Source organism: Zootoca vivipara, chromosome 15, assembly GCF_965207765.1.
Source record: "Zootoca vivipara chromosome 15, rZooViv2.hap1.1, whole genome shotgun sequence".
Taxonomy (NCBI): Eukaryota; Metazoa; Chordata; class Lepidosauria; order Squamata; family Lacertidae; genus Zootoca; species Zootoca vivipara.
The window spans coordinates 4,805,478-4,819,742 of NC_142598.1; the positions used below are offsets into that span (position 1 = coordinate 4,805,478).

Below are 14,265 nucleotides of genomic sequence, written 5' to 3' on the forward strand. Positions count from 1 at the left end.
GTCCAAAACATCTGGAGGGCCGAAGTCTGGGGATGTCTGGTCAAGACCTTTGCTGGGGACCTACTGAAAACCATGAATACTTGGGCTGAAAAGGAAAGTTGTATTATAGGAGAGCTGTAATACAACATCCTCTTCTCAAGTGCTAATGAATCCTCAACATCTTCCAGCTCACCTGGCATGCTTTTCAGTACTCTCTGTCATGGCCAATGCCCGACCCAGGGCTGCCTTCACCTCATTCACCAAGGCCACCTGGGCATCTGTGCCACTACCTGCTGCAGCCAAGCTGGCTAGGAAGAGGCGCGCCAAGGCTGGTGTATCTTTGTCTTCTGCATTCTGGGTGTGAGGGAGCAAATGGTCCAGCACAAAGGCCAACACACTACAGTCCTGAAAAGACAAAATGAAAGAGCAGGTCAGGATGGCCTAGTCATCTTTTTTCATCAGTAACCCCTCCTCCCAAGCAGTCTACCCAAACTCACTCCTCTTCTCTGGAACCTAGCAGTGCGGGCCCCAAGTCTTATTTTGCATTTACCCCACTCCTAATCCACAGTTCTTTAGGTTTGTTTCATTCTTCCAGGGCTTCTCACCTCCTTTATCAGCTCAGACTGGCCCACAGTGTAGTTGTAGTTGGCAATTAAGGTGGCAATGCCAACATATGAGCGCACAAGCTCTGCCAGCAGCCTCAAGATGGTGGATGTAGGCATAAGTGGCTTGCTTCCCTTAGCCTTCTGCTTGCTCTCCTCTGCTGCTTTGTCACCCTCCTTATCCTTCTTGTTTTCTCTTGATTCTTCAGGAGTGGAGGCTGTAGGACACAAGGGAAAAGGAGAACCAGTGAAAGAACTGCTCCCTGCCTCCCCCCGGAACCCCCCCCCACAAAGTTTCAGGAGAGACATGGTTCCAGTATGGCAGATGGGGTTTGATCTCACTTTCAGGAAAAAGACTTGAGGGGCCCCATCTTTACAACTAAGAGAAATGAGACTGGCATCCCAACACTTGAAGTGATTGAGCAGGGCAATGCCATTTTGGGTCTGTTTTCATCAGAGACTGGTATTTCCAATCGCAGGATAGCTTCAGGGGAGATCCCCCGGAGAGGCATTAAGACACTGTTGTGTCTAATCAACAAAGATGAGACTTACCATCTCCTTGGGGAGTTCCAGACTGGGGAGTCTCAGCAGCTGCACTATCAGCAGCAAAAACCTGAGCCTAGAGAAGAACAAAGGCAATGAACAAAATGGTTGCTGAATGGCCTAAAATCCACCAACAGAGTTCCACACATGACAAGGCACTACAGTTTTCACTGCCATTTGCAACTTTGGAGAAACAGAGAGGTGTCAACCCATAAGAAACCAGAGGAGCAATCAACATCTAAACAATGCTTCAGATACAATCCACAACCCCCAACAACTGAAAACCTCAAAGAGCAAAAGCAAATAAAAGAGCAAAAAATGACACGCTATGGGATTTATGATACTGCTGCAGAAAAAAATGGCTCAATGATTTTGACAGCTAATTGATGTTAATGTGGAGTTTGGGTTTTTGCTTCTGGCAGACTCACATTGATGCCAAAGCCGGTCTGAGAGTCAAAGTCGCTGCCCTGACGGGTTAGAGAGCGATACTGCTGGTACATATCATCTCCAATTTCTTGCAGGATCTGGCTCATCTCCTGGTTAGTACTGTTTGCCTTGGGTTCAGACTTGTCTGCTGGAAAAGGAAAAAGAAACCATTGGCACTGTCTCTTCATAGAGCTGTTATACATGATACATTCAAAGTGTTTATTTCAAGAAGCTTGTGTGGTGTTTATCTTACACCCAATTCCATGATCTGAAGACTTGCTGAAAGAAAAGCACTTCTTTAGTACTAGTCTTTTGAGGACGGGAAGTGAAATGGTTAATACTGGGTTCCAGCTTTAATAAAAATGACTGATCAGAAGGGAGCTCCGTCAGGCAACATGAAGTCCTCCTCAACAGAAAGAGGCCCTTGGTTCCCCCATGCATAGAAATTCCCATCCATCCTGTCCCAGGCTGTCATGTACCTTCATCAGGGGCATGGTAGGCAGCCAGAGCATTCAGCATGTCATAGATCACCTCCTTGATAGTGTCAGGTATGACAGGCAGTGGTGAGGGCTTTACTGGAGTGGTTTTTACCAGCTGCACAGCGTTGGGGCCCTTGATCCGCAGGTTCTCGAATTCGTCATCAGAGGCTTGGGGAGCAAAAGGGAAAAAAACAAAAAAACTAGAGCAGCCAACACTGGTAAAGGAACCTGGGACTTAAGGAGGGAAGGGGCGTAGTTCTTTGCAATTTTCCCAGCTGCTTTTTATTTTGGCACAAGATTACTATAGGATTCATACTTCTCTTCTATCCCTGACCCAAACCTCCTTATGTTGAAGATCCTTGTGCAAATGGGCACACAGCATTATCATGAACACTGTAGGAAAACCAGCAGGGTTCTGAATTACTTACCAGTCCCAGAGCCACGGGGAGCAGGTAGGGCAATGCGAATGCAGCCATTGGCCACCTCAGTGAAGATCTCTGGATTGCGGCAAGCAGCTGGGCCCAGCACTCGCAAAATGTAGTTGATCTCCCGAGAGCCCAAACTGCCTGACACGACACCTGAAGTTGTGCTGCCTGCTCCACTGGTGGCTGCTGAGCGCACAACCTGAAACAGACAAAACCAAAAATGTGTGTTCATACTGGCAATTGAAAATGCCCGTTCTACTGGACAAGTCAATGGAGATTTCAGGAAGCCTGAGCAATTACTGAACCAGCAACACTTTCCATATGCTGTCTGAGCTGAGTCAAGTCTCCTCTTTAGTGTGCAAGACCTATACAGAAGAAACCTTCTCTATGGTGAAGTCAGCAGAGGCAAGCCATACCTTCTCCATGGTGTGATGGAGTGTGCAGGGATCCTCAATTATGTGTCGGAAAAGAAGGGTGACAAGAGGCGTGAAGCCGTTGAAGCCAGAGCTCTGCGTGAGACCCAGGATCATGCGTGTACTCTTGAGCTCTGCAAACATCATGGCATATTTGTGGTGGCGGGTGAGGCGCAGACAGAGGCGCAACGTGGCGTGTAGTGTGTCCGGTTCCACAGGAACACCCAACATGCTGACACAGGCACGGATCAACACAGTAACCATTTCCTCTGTCAGGCCCTGGATGAGGATCTCTGATGGTTTGGCCTCTTCTGAAGGTGCTTCCTTCTCCAGGGTGAGACTCTCAGTAGAAGCAGGGCTATCTGATGAGGGAAGATAAAATAGGTCTGAGGTTACAAGTTGCAGTCTCCTACTTTATAGGTAACCCAGTGATGAGACTACATAATCAGTACCATTTGCTTTCTCCTCCTTTGGCTTGCTTTCGACCTCCTTGCCTTCCTCCAAGGTTCTCTCCAGCTCTTGTCCATTCCCCTCTTTCATACTCTTACTGAGCCGGGGCACCCTGAGCAAAGTCAACATTACTGGACGCCTGTTCCCAGTTTCTTCATTCACCTGATTAAGGAAACAAGAGGGAGGTTAAGACCACCATACCCCATGTACCCAACGATCTCAGGGAACACCCATGACAACATTCCCAACCCCTATACCTGCACCATTGTAGTGAATTGCACAGTATAGCGCCGACGGCCAGCAGTGAAACGAACACTGGTCTCTCCTGCTTTCCACGCTGTGTCGATGGTGCTGTTGTTGCTTGCACTATAGCTACACCAACGGCCTGAGCGATCGTCAAACCAGCGCCAGTTGTTGCCATTGGCTTGGAGGTACTGGAGAGAAAGAATACAGATTCTTAGCATTTGCAGACCTACACTGCAGTTCTCTCCATGTCTTATTCAGAAGTGAAATCCATGAAGTTCAATGGAACTTGCTCCCAGTTCTAATAAAAGATCGAATGCCCTGCAAGACAAATTTTTCACAAAATGAATTGTCTCGCGGAATGAATTAAATTTGTCTTGCGAGGCACCACTGTATTTGACTTGCACACTCACAATTCCACAGTGGCCAGGATCCTTTCTTTCAGTCCCCTTTGTAATAGCTTGCATTTCCCACACCACCACCCTGAGCTCATACCTTGTTCATCTGGGCCCTCCTCTTGGAGGAGATAGCTGTCTTCTCATAGAAGTCAATCAGCAACAGCACTGGGGTGATCCACCTGTGGGAGAAAAGTTAATTACATCAGTGACGGGGTGTGCTCCCGTTGCTCGGTCCCTGCTCCTGCCAACCTAGCAGTTCGAAAGCATGTCAAAGTGCAAGTACAGTGGGAAGGTAAACGGCGTTTCCGTGCGCTGCTCTGGTTCGCCAGAAGCAGCTTTGTCATGCTGGCCACATGACCTGGAAGCTGTACGCCGGCTCCCTCGGCCAATAACGCAAGATGAGCGCCGCAACCCCAGAGTGGGTCACGACTAGACCTAATGGTCAGGGGTCCCTTTACCCTTTACGGCATCCAAGAAAATATATCGCATGGGTTCCTAAGCCAAGATACTGCAGCCATTTTTAGAACTAAAACCCTGCCAAGAAAACAGTAGCAAGACCTTCTGGCCACCAGGCAAGCTAGCCTAAAAAAACACATTGAACTAAAGGAGGGAGGCAAACCCAATTTCATTCCAGGTTAGTAACTGCATCCAGCATTATTAAACCATTATGTATTTCATTAGGTACAAATACAAAACTGGTAGCTTCTCCTCACAAGTAAGTCCAGGTGCTGTATATCAGAGTGTGGGGAAGCCTGGCTTGGGGCTTTCCAGCTCCACCCTATATCCTGTTTTGTTGCTTACTTTGGTGTCTGCACTTCTTTTTGCTCCTTGGCAGCTTGCAGGCAGGGCTGCACCACTTCTAGCAGTTTGATCAGAACGTTGAGGATGCCACTAGATTCTACAACACGAGCACATGGCAACTTAAGCTCCTGCAGGGAAACAAAGGTAAAGAGGTTGGCAACCATGCAGCAGATGAGCAAAAACCGACCATTACATTAAAAGTTCTAAGTGTTATCATCACTTTAGAGCCAAGTGAAGGGGGAGTGTGAGGCATTTTCTTTTCAAGTGCATGCTCTATTGCACAGGCCCTAGCGTAGTTCACATCTAACAGCATACACCAACCTCTTTATCCAAAGTTTATTAAAGTGTTTTTTGATATACTGTAAGCTGCCCACACCGACTGGAGAACCCCTGCCAGATGGGCAGGATAGTAGTAGTAGTAGTAATTATTGTTGTTGTTGTTGTTGTTGTTGTTAGATGAATGAAAAGCACAATTATCCTGTAAAAATTACCCCATCCCACGAAACTGTATGCTGTAATACAGCATTCCTCAACCGGGTGCCCTCCAGATGTTAGCAACAGTTCCCATCAGTACCAGCAAGAATTTGGAAGGCATCAGGTTAGGGAAGGCTGGCCTAGTAGAATGCAATCTGTAGCTATGTTCACCAAAGTTATTTGAAGTTGAGTATTTTGTGTGTGTGTGTGGGGGGGGGTTATATAAAAAAAGAGTTCCGTATCCTTGAAAAAAGGAGTTTTTCTGTGTCAAATACGAAATATGATTTTTTTAATGTTAATGTTATATAACATACAGACACTACTTAACATATAGATGCCTAAGCAGTTACAATGGAAAACCCTAAATGACAAAGTATCGTGAACTAGAGTGAGCAGGTCCACTCTCTCTATCAAATAATTACATTCCTTATGCTCTATATCCTGGACTTTGGGAAGTAAGAAATATCTAGTGATTAAAGCAATGAAACAGCAAGAGATAAATGTTAATTTATGAGATAAATGTTATATGTAAAGAGCAATCCAAATTCTATAGGAAAACATGATAACCATCATCTCAAAGGCTTGAAAGTCCAGTCCTGACCCTTCAACCCCATCGCAGCTAACAGTTGAACAAAGACATGGGGTAACTGGTGGGGGGTGGGCATGTCTCCTTCCCCTTTCCTTGGACTCACCTCAAAGAGTAAAGTTAACAGCAGGATGCGTGTGGCCAGGTTGGAGGCCTGTGGCAGGGTAGCCATCTGGCTGATCCACTCTGAGACAGTCTTGGTGTCGCTAGTGGTGAGGGGCAGAGCTGCTTTTATGAGGACATCAGCGGCTTCCCACACCTGCCAAAGAAAGGGCATGTTATGAATGGAGTGGATTATCAGCAAGATAGCCTTTCTTGGACAGTAGTCTTAATCTATTACAGGACATCGAGAACACAATGCCACTAAGGTATTTGCTCAGAAGGCTATGATGCCAGGCCCTACAAGGCATTTGGTGGAAATAGAAATATGGTGGCAACGGGAAGTTAACTGTTCTAAATTTTAGACCTAAGCATGTCAAACACTGGGATGCGGGTGGCGCTGTGGTCTAAACCACTGAGCCTAGGGCTTGCTGATCAGAAGGTCGGCAGTTTGAATCCCCGAGACGGGGTGAGCTCCTGTTGCTCAGTCCCAGCTCCTGCCAACCTAGCAGTTCGAAAGAACGTCAAAGTGCAAGTAAATAAATAGGTACATTAAGCAGTCCTTGGGAGTCCTGTCATCCATCACACATCGTGCAGCCCAATTCAGATATCATTATCTTCCAGGATCTCAAATCCAAGCTCTAATTGAACCCAATGCTTGCAGCCTGTCTCTCAGATTGTCCCTGGAAACCAGGTGAACTTAAGTACCTATAGAAGCCTTTTCCTGTTCTAGAGCATCTTGGATAATCACCTAGGCTAACAGAGCACTGGAATAATGCATTCTTGTTCGGGACAAGAATAGCATAAAATGGACTGGGTATTGTTCAGAACACCTCCCAATGCAAAGAGATTGTGTGGTCGTGGTAGATACGCTCACCTGATTCACCACTTGCTTGAGGATCATGTCTCTGTAGTCAGCTCCATTGCGTTTGATGGCAGTCATGATGAGGTCGCAGACACGGTACACAGTGTCTGGCAGCTCATCCAACAGGTGGAAGCAGCCAGGAAGCATGGTGTCTGTAAAGCTGTGCAGCTCTTCTTGCTCCAAAGGTTCGGCATCCTGGAACTTCTCCAGACACTTTGCCTCCTCCTCCTCTTGCTTCTCCCTGGCCTTACGTTCTTCCTCCTCTTTTCGGCAAGCAGCCTCCTAGAGAGCAGAAACGGCTGGTTATAAATATTGCTTTCATAGTACCACAGACTCACCTGCCTCCCTCCCTCCCTCAAGGGCAAGGCACAATTCCTCTGCTATTCGCAGCTGTCCTATTATTATCAAAGAAAACTGAGTCTGTGATATTTACATTGTCACGACCACAGGTTCTCACCACATTTCTGCAACCTTTGAATTCCAGGATGCATATGCCAGCCCACTCCCGACTTCTTTCCAAGAACTTCACCACTATTCCTTCAACCCAGCCCTTTATGGAATCCCCTTATGATACCTTTACCTCTGGTGATTCAGCTCTTTGGTCCATGGGGATGTCTTGTCCCAGTGACATAGCAATAGCCCTCATCATTTGATCTTCTTCAGACATACTCAGATCCTGTCATACAACACAGAAATAACCCTGTGAGGTTACATAACTCAATGCAAGGGAAACTAAACAGTTCTCCAAACAGTCTACAGGGCCTAAATTACAGAATTCAAGTAGGAAGAGACCCACCCTTTGGGCACACTGCTTACACAATCCTCCTGGCTAAGGCCACCACAACTACATTAAATTAGCTTGCAGTAAACGTTTTCCTTCAGAAGTATCAAGCTGGAGAGAGTGGCAGCCCAGGAATATGCCCTTCCCCTGCTACTTAGTCTTAGCTGCTAAGTGGCCTTACCCTAACAACACCACCCATAAGTGGAGGAGGATGGGTCAGCAGATACTCTGTAGCTTGTTCCATGGTGCTGGTATTCAGCAGAGCTTCCATGGCATGCTCCCGTGTAAAGCCCATATCCATCAACTGAAGAGAGAGAGACAGGTTTTTAAAAGATCAGAAATGCAGACTGAAGAGATGGTCGTGGAAGACACAGTTTGGATGGAGTATCTCTGGATGGGAGGGTGCTGTTTTGTGGAATGGCGGAATAATAAGTTGATTTCTACCTGCTGCAGCTGCTGTTGGTTGACCTGGGGCTCCCTTCGGGCACCACCTTCCTCTTGCCCTGCCTCCTCCTCACTGCGTGCTCCTTCTTTCTCCTTCCCAAGGCGCTCACGGATGACAGGCTCTCCACGCAGGATGTGGCACAGGATGGCCAACATGGACTCTGCCATGCGTCCTCCATATACCTTCAGTGGCTTGCGGTTCCATAAGTTCTTGATGCAAGTGAAGGCTGCCTGCACCATGGAGAAAGAATTAGCAAACTGAGTCCTCCTTGGGTTACATTTCTTGGAGCAGAAAGTGGCAAAATATGTGTCTCTGTGTGTGTGTGGGGGGGGGGGGTCATTTAAAAAGAAAAGAGCAAGAGATTTCTCAGTATGGTGCATTCCGCACTAAGTAGCAAATTCTGTGCTTGCAGGGAACTGTGCAACACAAAACCCTGGCTAGGGGTATTAACAGAATAAAATGTTTATAATTTAGCATTTATACAGTGGTACCTCGACTTACGAACGACTCGACAACCAAATTTTTCGACTTATGAATGGGGCAAATTACGAATTTCTCGACATCCGAACAGAAACCGCGGCGGTTTTAAATAGGGTTTTTTCAACCTATGAATTTTTAGATGGGGTTGCTTCGACTTACGAATTTTTCCATTTCCAATGCATTCCTATGGGAAATCACATTTCCAATGGCGCTTTTCGACTTACGAATTTTTTGATCTACGAAGGTGCCTTCGGAACGGATTAAATTCGTAAGTCGAGGCACCACTGTATAGTATTTTGAACTCTATAAAGCGTTTGATGAACAGGTTTGTTGTAAGGACTACCGAGAGCACTACATAGATCAGCTTTATTAGACTGTAACATTAGAATAAAATAAACGATTTGAGAGTCCCTGCCACAGTCAAGTCACATTGCACCAGATTCTGGTATAAGACCCACACTAGTACAGCGGACACTCAGGTTGCGAACGTGATCTGTGTGGGAGGCATGTTCGCAACCCGCGTCTGCGCATGCACGGGTTGCGAATCCGTGCTTCTGCACATGCGCAAAGCATGATTTAGTGCTTCTGCGCATTCACTGAAACCTGGAAGTAACCCATTCCGGTACTTCTAGGTTCGGCGCAGAGCGCAACCCAAAACATGCAACCTGAAGAGGCTGTAATCCAAGGTATGGCTGTATAAGCTATATAGGAGAGGCTGCTCACCTTCTGTGTTACCACGAGGAAACGCAGGGCACTGAACTGCAGGTAGTTCTGCCCACCTGGCAGCTTGGCAGGTAATGAATGGGGAGATTCCAGCACTGTGGTGGGATTCACCATTTTCTCCACCAGCATAAGCCAGGCATCCAGAAACTCTCCAGTGCCATCAGGTAGGTCTGGGTGTTCCAGGCCCTCAGCAACAGGAACTTTGCCACCCATGGAAAGGGCCCAGTTGAATGTTCTAAAGGAAAAAAAAGAATGAGCACAAATAGTGTCACAACCTCTAAAGATTTGGACTTGAATGTTTTTCCTACAGAATCCCACAATGTTATGCACCTGCATTTGGGCCCCATTTATTGATCTTCCCACTGACTTGAAAGCTACTTTTCACATATTCCTTGTGCCACCTCCATCAGCCACACAATTAGTGTCATTAGCAATGTATGTTATATTAAGTAACTGAGCAAACAATGGATGACAGAGGCCTTAGATTTTCAATCTCAATTTTTGACTACAGCACATAAAACTACAAAACCTTCAAACCCAATTTTCAGTCTCCTACACTAGACAAAGTGGCGTGCAGTAGATAAATGCTTACTCAAAGAGTGCGTTGTGGCCCCCCGAGCACAAAAATTTCTGCAGCATTAGGTGGTAGGGATACTTCCGCTCATCAAACAACATTGGCGAGGTGAAACCCACAGAACAGATGAAAAAAGTCAACCTAGAAGAAAAATAGATTTAGATAGTTAGGCTGATGATTCTGCAAGATTAAACACTGTATTCTTTGAGTCTCAGCACCTCGGGAAGAGTATCTACAAGCGTCCAAGACTGAAATTTCCTTCCTTCTTGCAAACACTGTGGAACTTGAGATCAACTTATAGTAGACAGGACTCACCGGAAGCGGGGGGTGGGCGTGTATGGTGGGGGCTGCCAGGAAAGCCCCTTTGTGAGTAGTTTGGTCAGTGCTGATGCTGTAGAGCGAGCAGCGGGTGTGGGAGCAGTAGTGGTGCTAGCAGCATGGTGACTCCGGCGCTGTCTTACTGGAGAACCCACACACAGCTTGACCAGCAACCCAAACAGTTCAGCCAAGGCACGGCCTAACCTAGATGAAGCTGAGATACAGAGAGCAAATGAAGAACTGATTTTCTTGCAGGAACTTGGTAGAGTAAAGTGTGCCAAAATAAAGAAGCGGCAAGTAGTGTTAGAACCTGAGGACTTTCCACCTGGTGTTGGCATAATCTCTAATTTCCTGCTTTACTGATAACCATAAAGTCATAAAACCATAGAACTGGAGAGCTGGATAGGATGCCGAGGTTCAACTAGTCCAACCCCCTACAATGCAGGCATCTCAGCTAGATCATAATTGAGATGAGTATCCAACCTCTGCTTAAAAACCTCAAAGGAAGAACAGTCCACTACCTCTCGTAGGAGTCTGTTCCACTGTTAAACAGCTCTTACTGTCAGAAAGCTCTTCCTGATGTTTAGTAGGAAACTCATTTATTGTAACTTGGAGCCATTGGTTTAGGTCGCACCCTCCAGAGCAGGAGAAAACAAGCTTTCATGTGACAGCCCTTTAGATACCGTATTTTTCGCTCCATAAGATGCACTTTTCTCCTCCTAAAAAGTAAGGGGAAATGTCTGTGCGTCTCATGGAGAGAATGCATGGTCCCTGGAGCCTAAAGAAAGAGCTAAAGGCTAACAAGAGGGAAAGAGGGGTGTTGAAAACCCGCCGCTCAGCAGCTGATTGCAAGAGATCGGGGAGGGAGATAGGGACCCTAGCTTCCTTCCTGGTCAGCCCCCTTGCTCAGGCCTCCATTGTTGGATGTTCTCCAGAGGGAGGCTGTTTGTTTTCCCAGCAACATGTGACTGGCTGGTTGGATTATCTGGCTGATTAGATTATCAGAAGCTGCAGAACTGTGAGTTGAACAGGATTTTTTCCCTTCGCAAAGTAAACTCAACAACTTTGAGCTGATCCTTTAAAAAATGGGGCTTTTCCTCTTTGTAAAAGAAGCTGCACAACTGTGAGCTGATCCCCCCCGAAACAGGGCTTTCCCCCTTTCCTCCTCTGAAAACTAAGTGCATCTTATGGTCAGGTGCATCTTATGGAGCAAAAAATACGGAAGATGGCTATCATATCTTCTCTCAATCTCCTCTTTTCTAAGCTAAACATACATAACTCCCTCAACCATTTCTCATAAGGCCTGATTTCCAGACTCTTGGTCATCTCTTGGTTGTCCTCCTCTGCACATGTTTCAACTTGTCAATATCTTTGAGCGCGCAACCTGAGTCATCCGCAACTGGACCTAATGGTCAGGGGTACCTTTACCTTTATTACTTCCCTTAATCATCTTGAATCCTGATTCTATCTTCTGTTGCATTAGCTACCCCTCCCAGTTTGGTGTCATCTGCAAATTGGATGAGCAGCCCCTCAATTCCTTCATCCAAGTTGTTTATAAAGATGTTGAACAACAGGCCCAAGACAGAACCCTGTGGCACGCCACTTTTTTCCAGGATGGTGAGGAGCTGTTACCAGCTACAAACCCATCATTTCACCAGCTTTTATAATAATAATAATTTATTATATCCCCATGCACTCTGGGCAGCTTCCAGCAGAAATATTAAAATACAATAATTTATTAAACATTAAAAGCTTCCCTAAAGAGGGCTGCCTTCAGATGTCCTCTAAAAGTTTGGTAGTTGTTTTTCTCTTTGACATCTGGTGGGAGGATGTTCCACAGGGTGGGTGCCACTACCGAGAAGGCCCTCTGCTTGGTTCCCTGTAACTTGGCTTTTCGCAGTGAGGGAACCGCCAGAAGGTCCTCGGCACTGGACCTCAGTGTCCGGGCAGAACAATGGAGGTGGAGATGCTCCTTCAGGTATACTGGACCGAAGCCGTTTAGGGCTTTAAAGGTCAGCACCAACACTTTGAATTGTGCTCGGAAACGTACTGGGAGCCAATGTAGGTCTTTCAAGACCAGTGTTATGTGGTCTCAGCAGCTGCTCCCAGTCACCAGTCTAGCTGCTGCATTCTGGATTAGTTGTAGTTTGCGGGTCACCTTCAAAGGTAGCCCCACGTACAGTGCATTGCAGTAGTCCAAGCAAGAGATAACTAGAACATGCACCACTCTGGCGAGACAGTCCGCGGGCAGGTAGGGTCTCAGCCTGCGTACCAGATTGAGCTGATAAACAGCTGCCCTGGATACAGAATTAATCTGTGCCTCCATGGACAGCTGTGAGTCCAAAATGACTCCCAGAGTGCATGTCTGACTACACTTAGCTTTCCCTTGCCTGTGTATAATAAAACCCAAGAGGACATGATCACTTCCTTCCAAAGTTCCCTGTATCTTTCCTTTTTGAACGTTTGGTAACCTGCTCAAGGAATGCATTATTCAAGTCCTCAGTCCGGCTTGGAGGTCTATAGAAGACACCCATAGTAAGGTCACTGTTGCTTTCCTCCCCTACAATTTTTACTCATGTACTCTCAACCTGCCTTCCATGCTCCAAGTCATGAATCTCTTCACAAGTGTACACATCCCTTACATATAATGCTACCTCTCCCCACTTCCGGTTTGATATATTGCCTTTGAGCAGGTTGTACCCCTCAATTTCTATATTTCAGTCATGAGACTCATCCCACCAGGTTTCAGTAATGCCTGTCAGGTCATGTTTGCCATCCTGCATTAAGAGCTCAAGTTCTTATTTCTCGTTTTCCATAGAGACAACTGCATTCATGTGGAAACAACTGAAGTGATGAGTCATTCTTCTGCACACTACTGCCTCTGTCCCCCATCACCACCACCCCTCTCTTCCTTCTCTGAGGAGCAGCAGGAATCATTTTGTACACTGTAGCTTCCACCACCACCTCAGTGTGTTCTGAGGTCTGCAACAGTTGTTCTTGCTTCTCTGGCTGAGAATCAGTGTCCACAGTGAGAGCATGAAATCAATTTTGTAGCTCCAGAGACATACTTTTTCTTTCTTTCTTAAAAAGGGTACCCAAAACCTAACATATCTTATAGCTTCAGTAAGGGAAGGGACAGCGGGAGTTGTCATCTTTTTGTAGGGCCTGCAAGACAGAGCTGTTCCGCTTGGCCTTTGGACTGACTCAGTCTGACCCCGGTGTTACCCTCCCCTAAGGTTTTATCCTACAGATGTTTAAATGATGTTCCACTTGTAGATTCCCATTTTAAAATTGAATTTTAACATTGTATTTAATCTGTATTTGAATTGTTTATTTTATGCTTGTTTTGATATTTTTGTTGTTAGCCGCCCTGAGCCCGGCCTTGCCTGGGAAGGGCGGGGTATAAATAAAATTATTATTAATTATTATTATTATTATTATTATTATTATTATTATTATTATGTCATATTCCGGTGCCTTCTCTTTGTAATTTGGCATGAAAAGGAAAACAAGGAGCAAAATAGCATACAAAGAATTTTTGATTCCCAGCTGCTATATTCTGCTTAAGCTCTTGTCTCTTTTCTTAACCACCCCCAATATTCTCCTGCTCTCACCTGACAAGAGGGGCTTGATCTGTTTGATCCTGGCTGCCATGGCTGGAGTGATCTTTGACTTCCCCTTGGGATCAGAGGAACTGGGCTCATCTGTTTCCATTGGTGCCAGTGTGTCACCATCCAGACCAATTCCTTCTAGCAGGCCTTGAGCAGAGGCTTCCATGCTCCCAGCTGCCACTGCTTCTGATTCACCATCTGTAAGAAGAATATGTTAAATAACTAGTCTTGTATTCTTCCAGTTCTAAGTAAAGATCACTTGGAAACCTGGTTCTGCCAGCCTATTTTCCACAATTCTACTTAGGAGGTACCAAGAGTCCATAAATTCAAATGTGCAGACAGATTGCAAATAGATAAAAAAATTGGTTTTGAAAAAGAAGTATCTAAATTAGACGAAATATTATTGGCAAGAAAGGATAAGCATATGAAAAATCTCTATCAAATAATACTAAAGTGGAATACAGAAGAAGAATTAACCAAGGACTCCATGATTAAATGGAGTCAAGACCTAGGAAAACCAATTACAATGCAAAAATGGGAAAAATTATGG

General features: G+C 45.8%; 1 protein-coding gene across 20 annotated transcripts in view; it reads right to left on the reverse strand.

Moving 5' to 3' along the window:
* HUWE1 (HECT, UBA and WWE domain containing E3 ubiquitin protein ligase 1) overlaps positions 1 to 14,265 on the reverse strand; it is a 105,373-nt gene that overhangs the window by 28,702 nt on the left and 62,406 nt on the right. For 12 of the 20 annotated variants that reach the window (XM_088658360.1, XM_088658358.1, XM_088658357.1 and 9 more), the window contains 20 exons: positions 13,719 to 13,913; positions 10,102 to 10,318; positions 9,805 to 9,927; positions 9,213 to 9,447; positions 8,009 to 8,239; positions 7,746 to 7,868; positions 7,364 to 7,459; positions 6,796 to 7,065; positions 5,926 to 6,078; positions 4,760 to 4,887; positions 4,056 to 4,137; positions 3,575 to 3,751; positions 3,320 to 3,479; positions 2,871 to 3,229; positions 2,458 to 2,653; positions 2,030 to 2,206; positions 1,553 to 1,698; positions 1,134 to 1,200; positions 585 to 799; positions 173 to 384 (listed from right to left, as the gene is read on the reverse strand). In XM_088658360.1, the coding sequence (XP_088514486.1) occupies positions 173 to 384; positions 585 to 799; positions 1,134 to 1,200; positions 1,553 to 1,698; positions 2,030 to 2,206; positions 2,458 to 2,653; positions 2,871 to 3,229; positions 3,320 to 3,479; positions 3,575 to 3,751; positions 4,056 to 4,137; positions 4,760 to 4,887; positions 5,926 to 6,078; positions 6,796 to 7,065; positions 7,364 to 7,459; positions 7,746 to 7,868; positions 8,009 to 8,239; positions 9,213 to 9,447; positions 9,805 to 9,927; positions 10,102 to 10,318; positions 13,719 to 13,913 (3,562 nt within the window). The remainder of the gene's footprint in view (positions 1 to 172; positions 385 to 584; positions 800 to 1,133; positions 1,201 to 1,552; positions 1,699 to 2,029; positions 2,207 to 2,457; positions 2,654 to 2,870; positions 3,230 to 3,319; positions 3,480 to 3,574; positions 3,752 to 4,055; positions 4,138 to 4,759; positions 4,888 to 5,925; positions 6,079 to 6,795; positions 7,066 to 7,363; positions 7,460 to 7,745; positions 7,869 to 8,008; positions 8,240 to 9,212; positions 9,448 to 9,804; positions 9,928 to 10,101; positions 10,319 to 13,718; positions 13,914 to 14,265) is intronic. The other 8 variants (XM_035140356.3, XM_035140350.3, XM_088658362.1 and 5 more) reach the window with 3 other exon arrangements.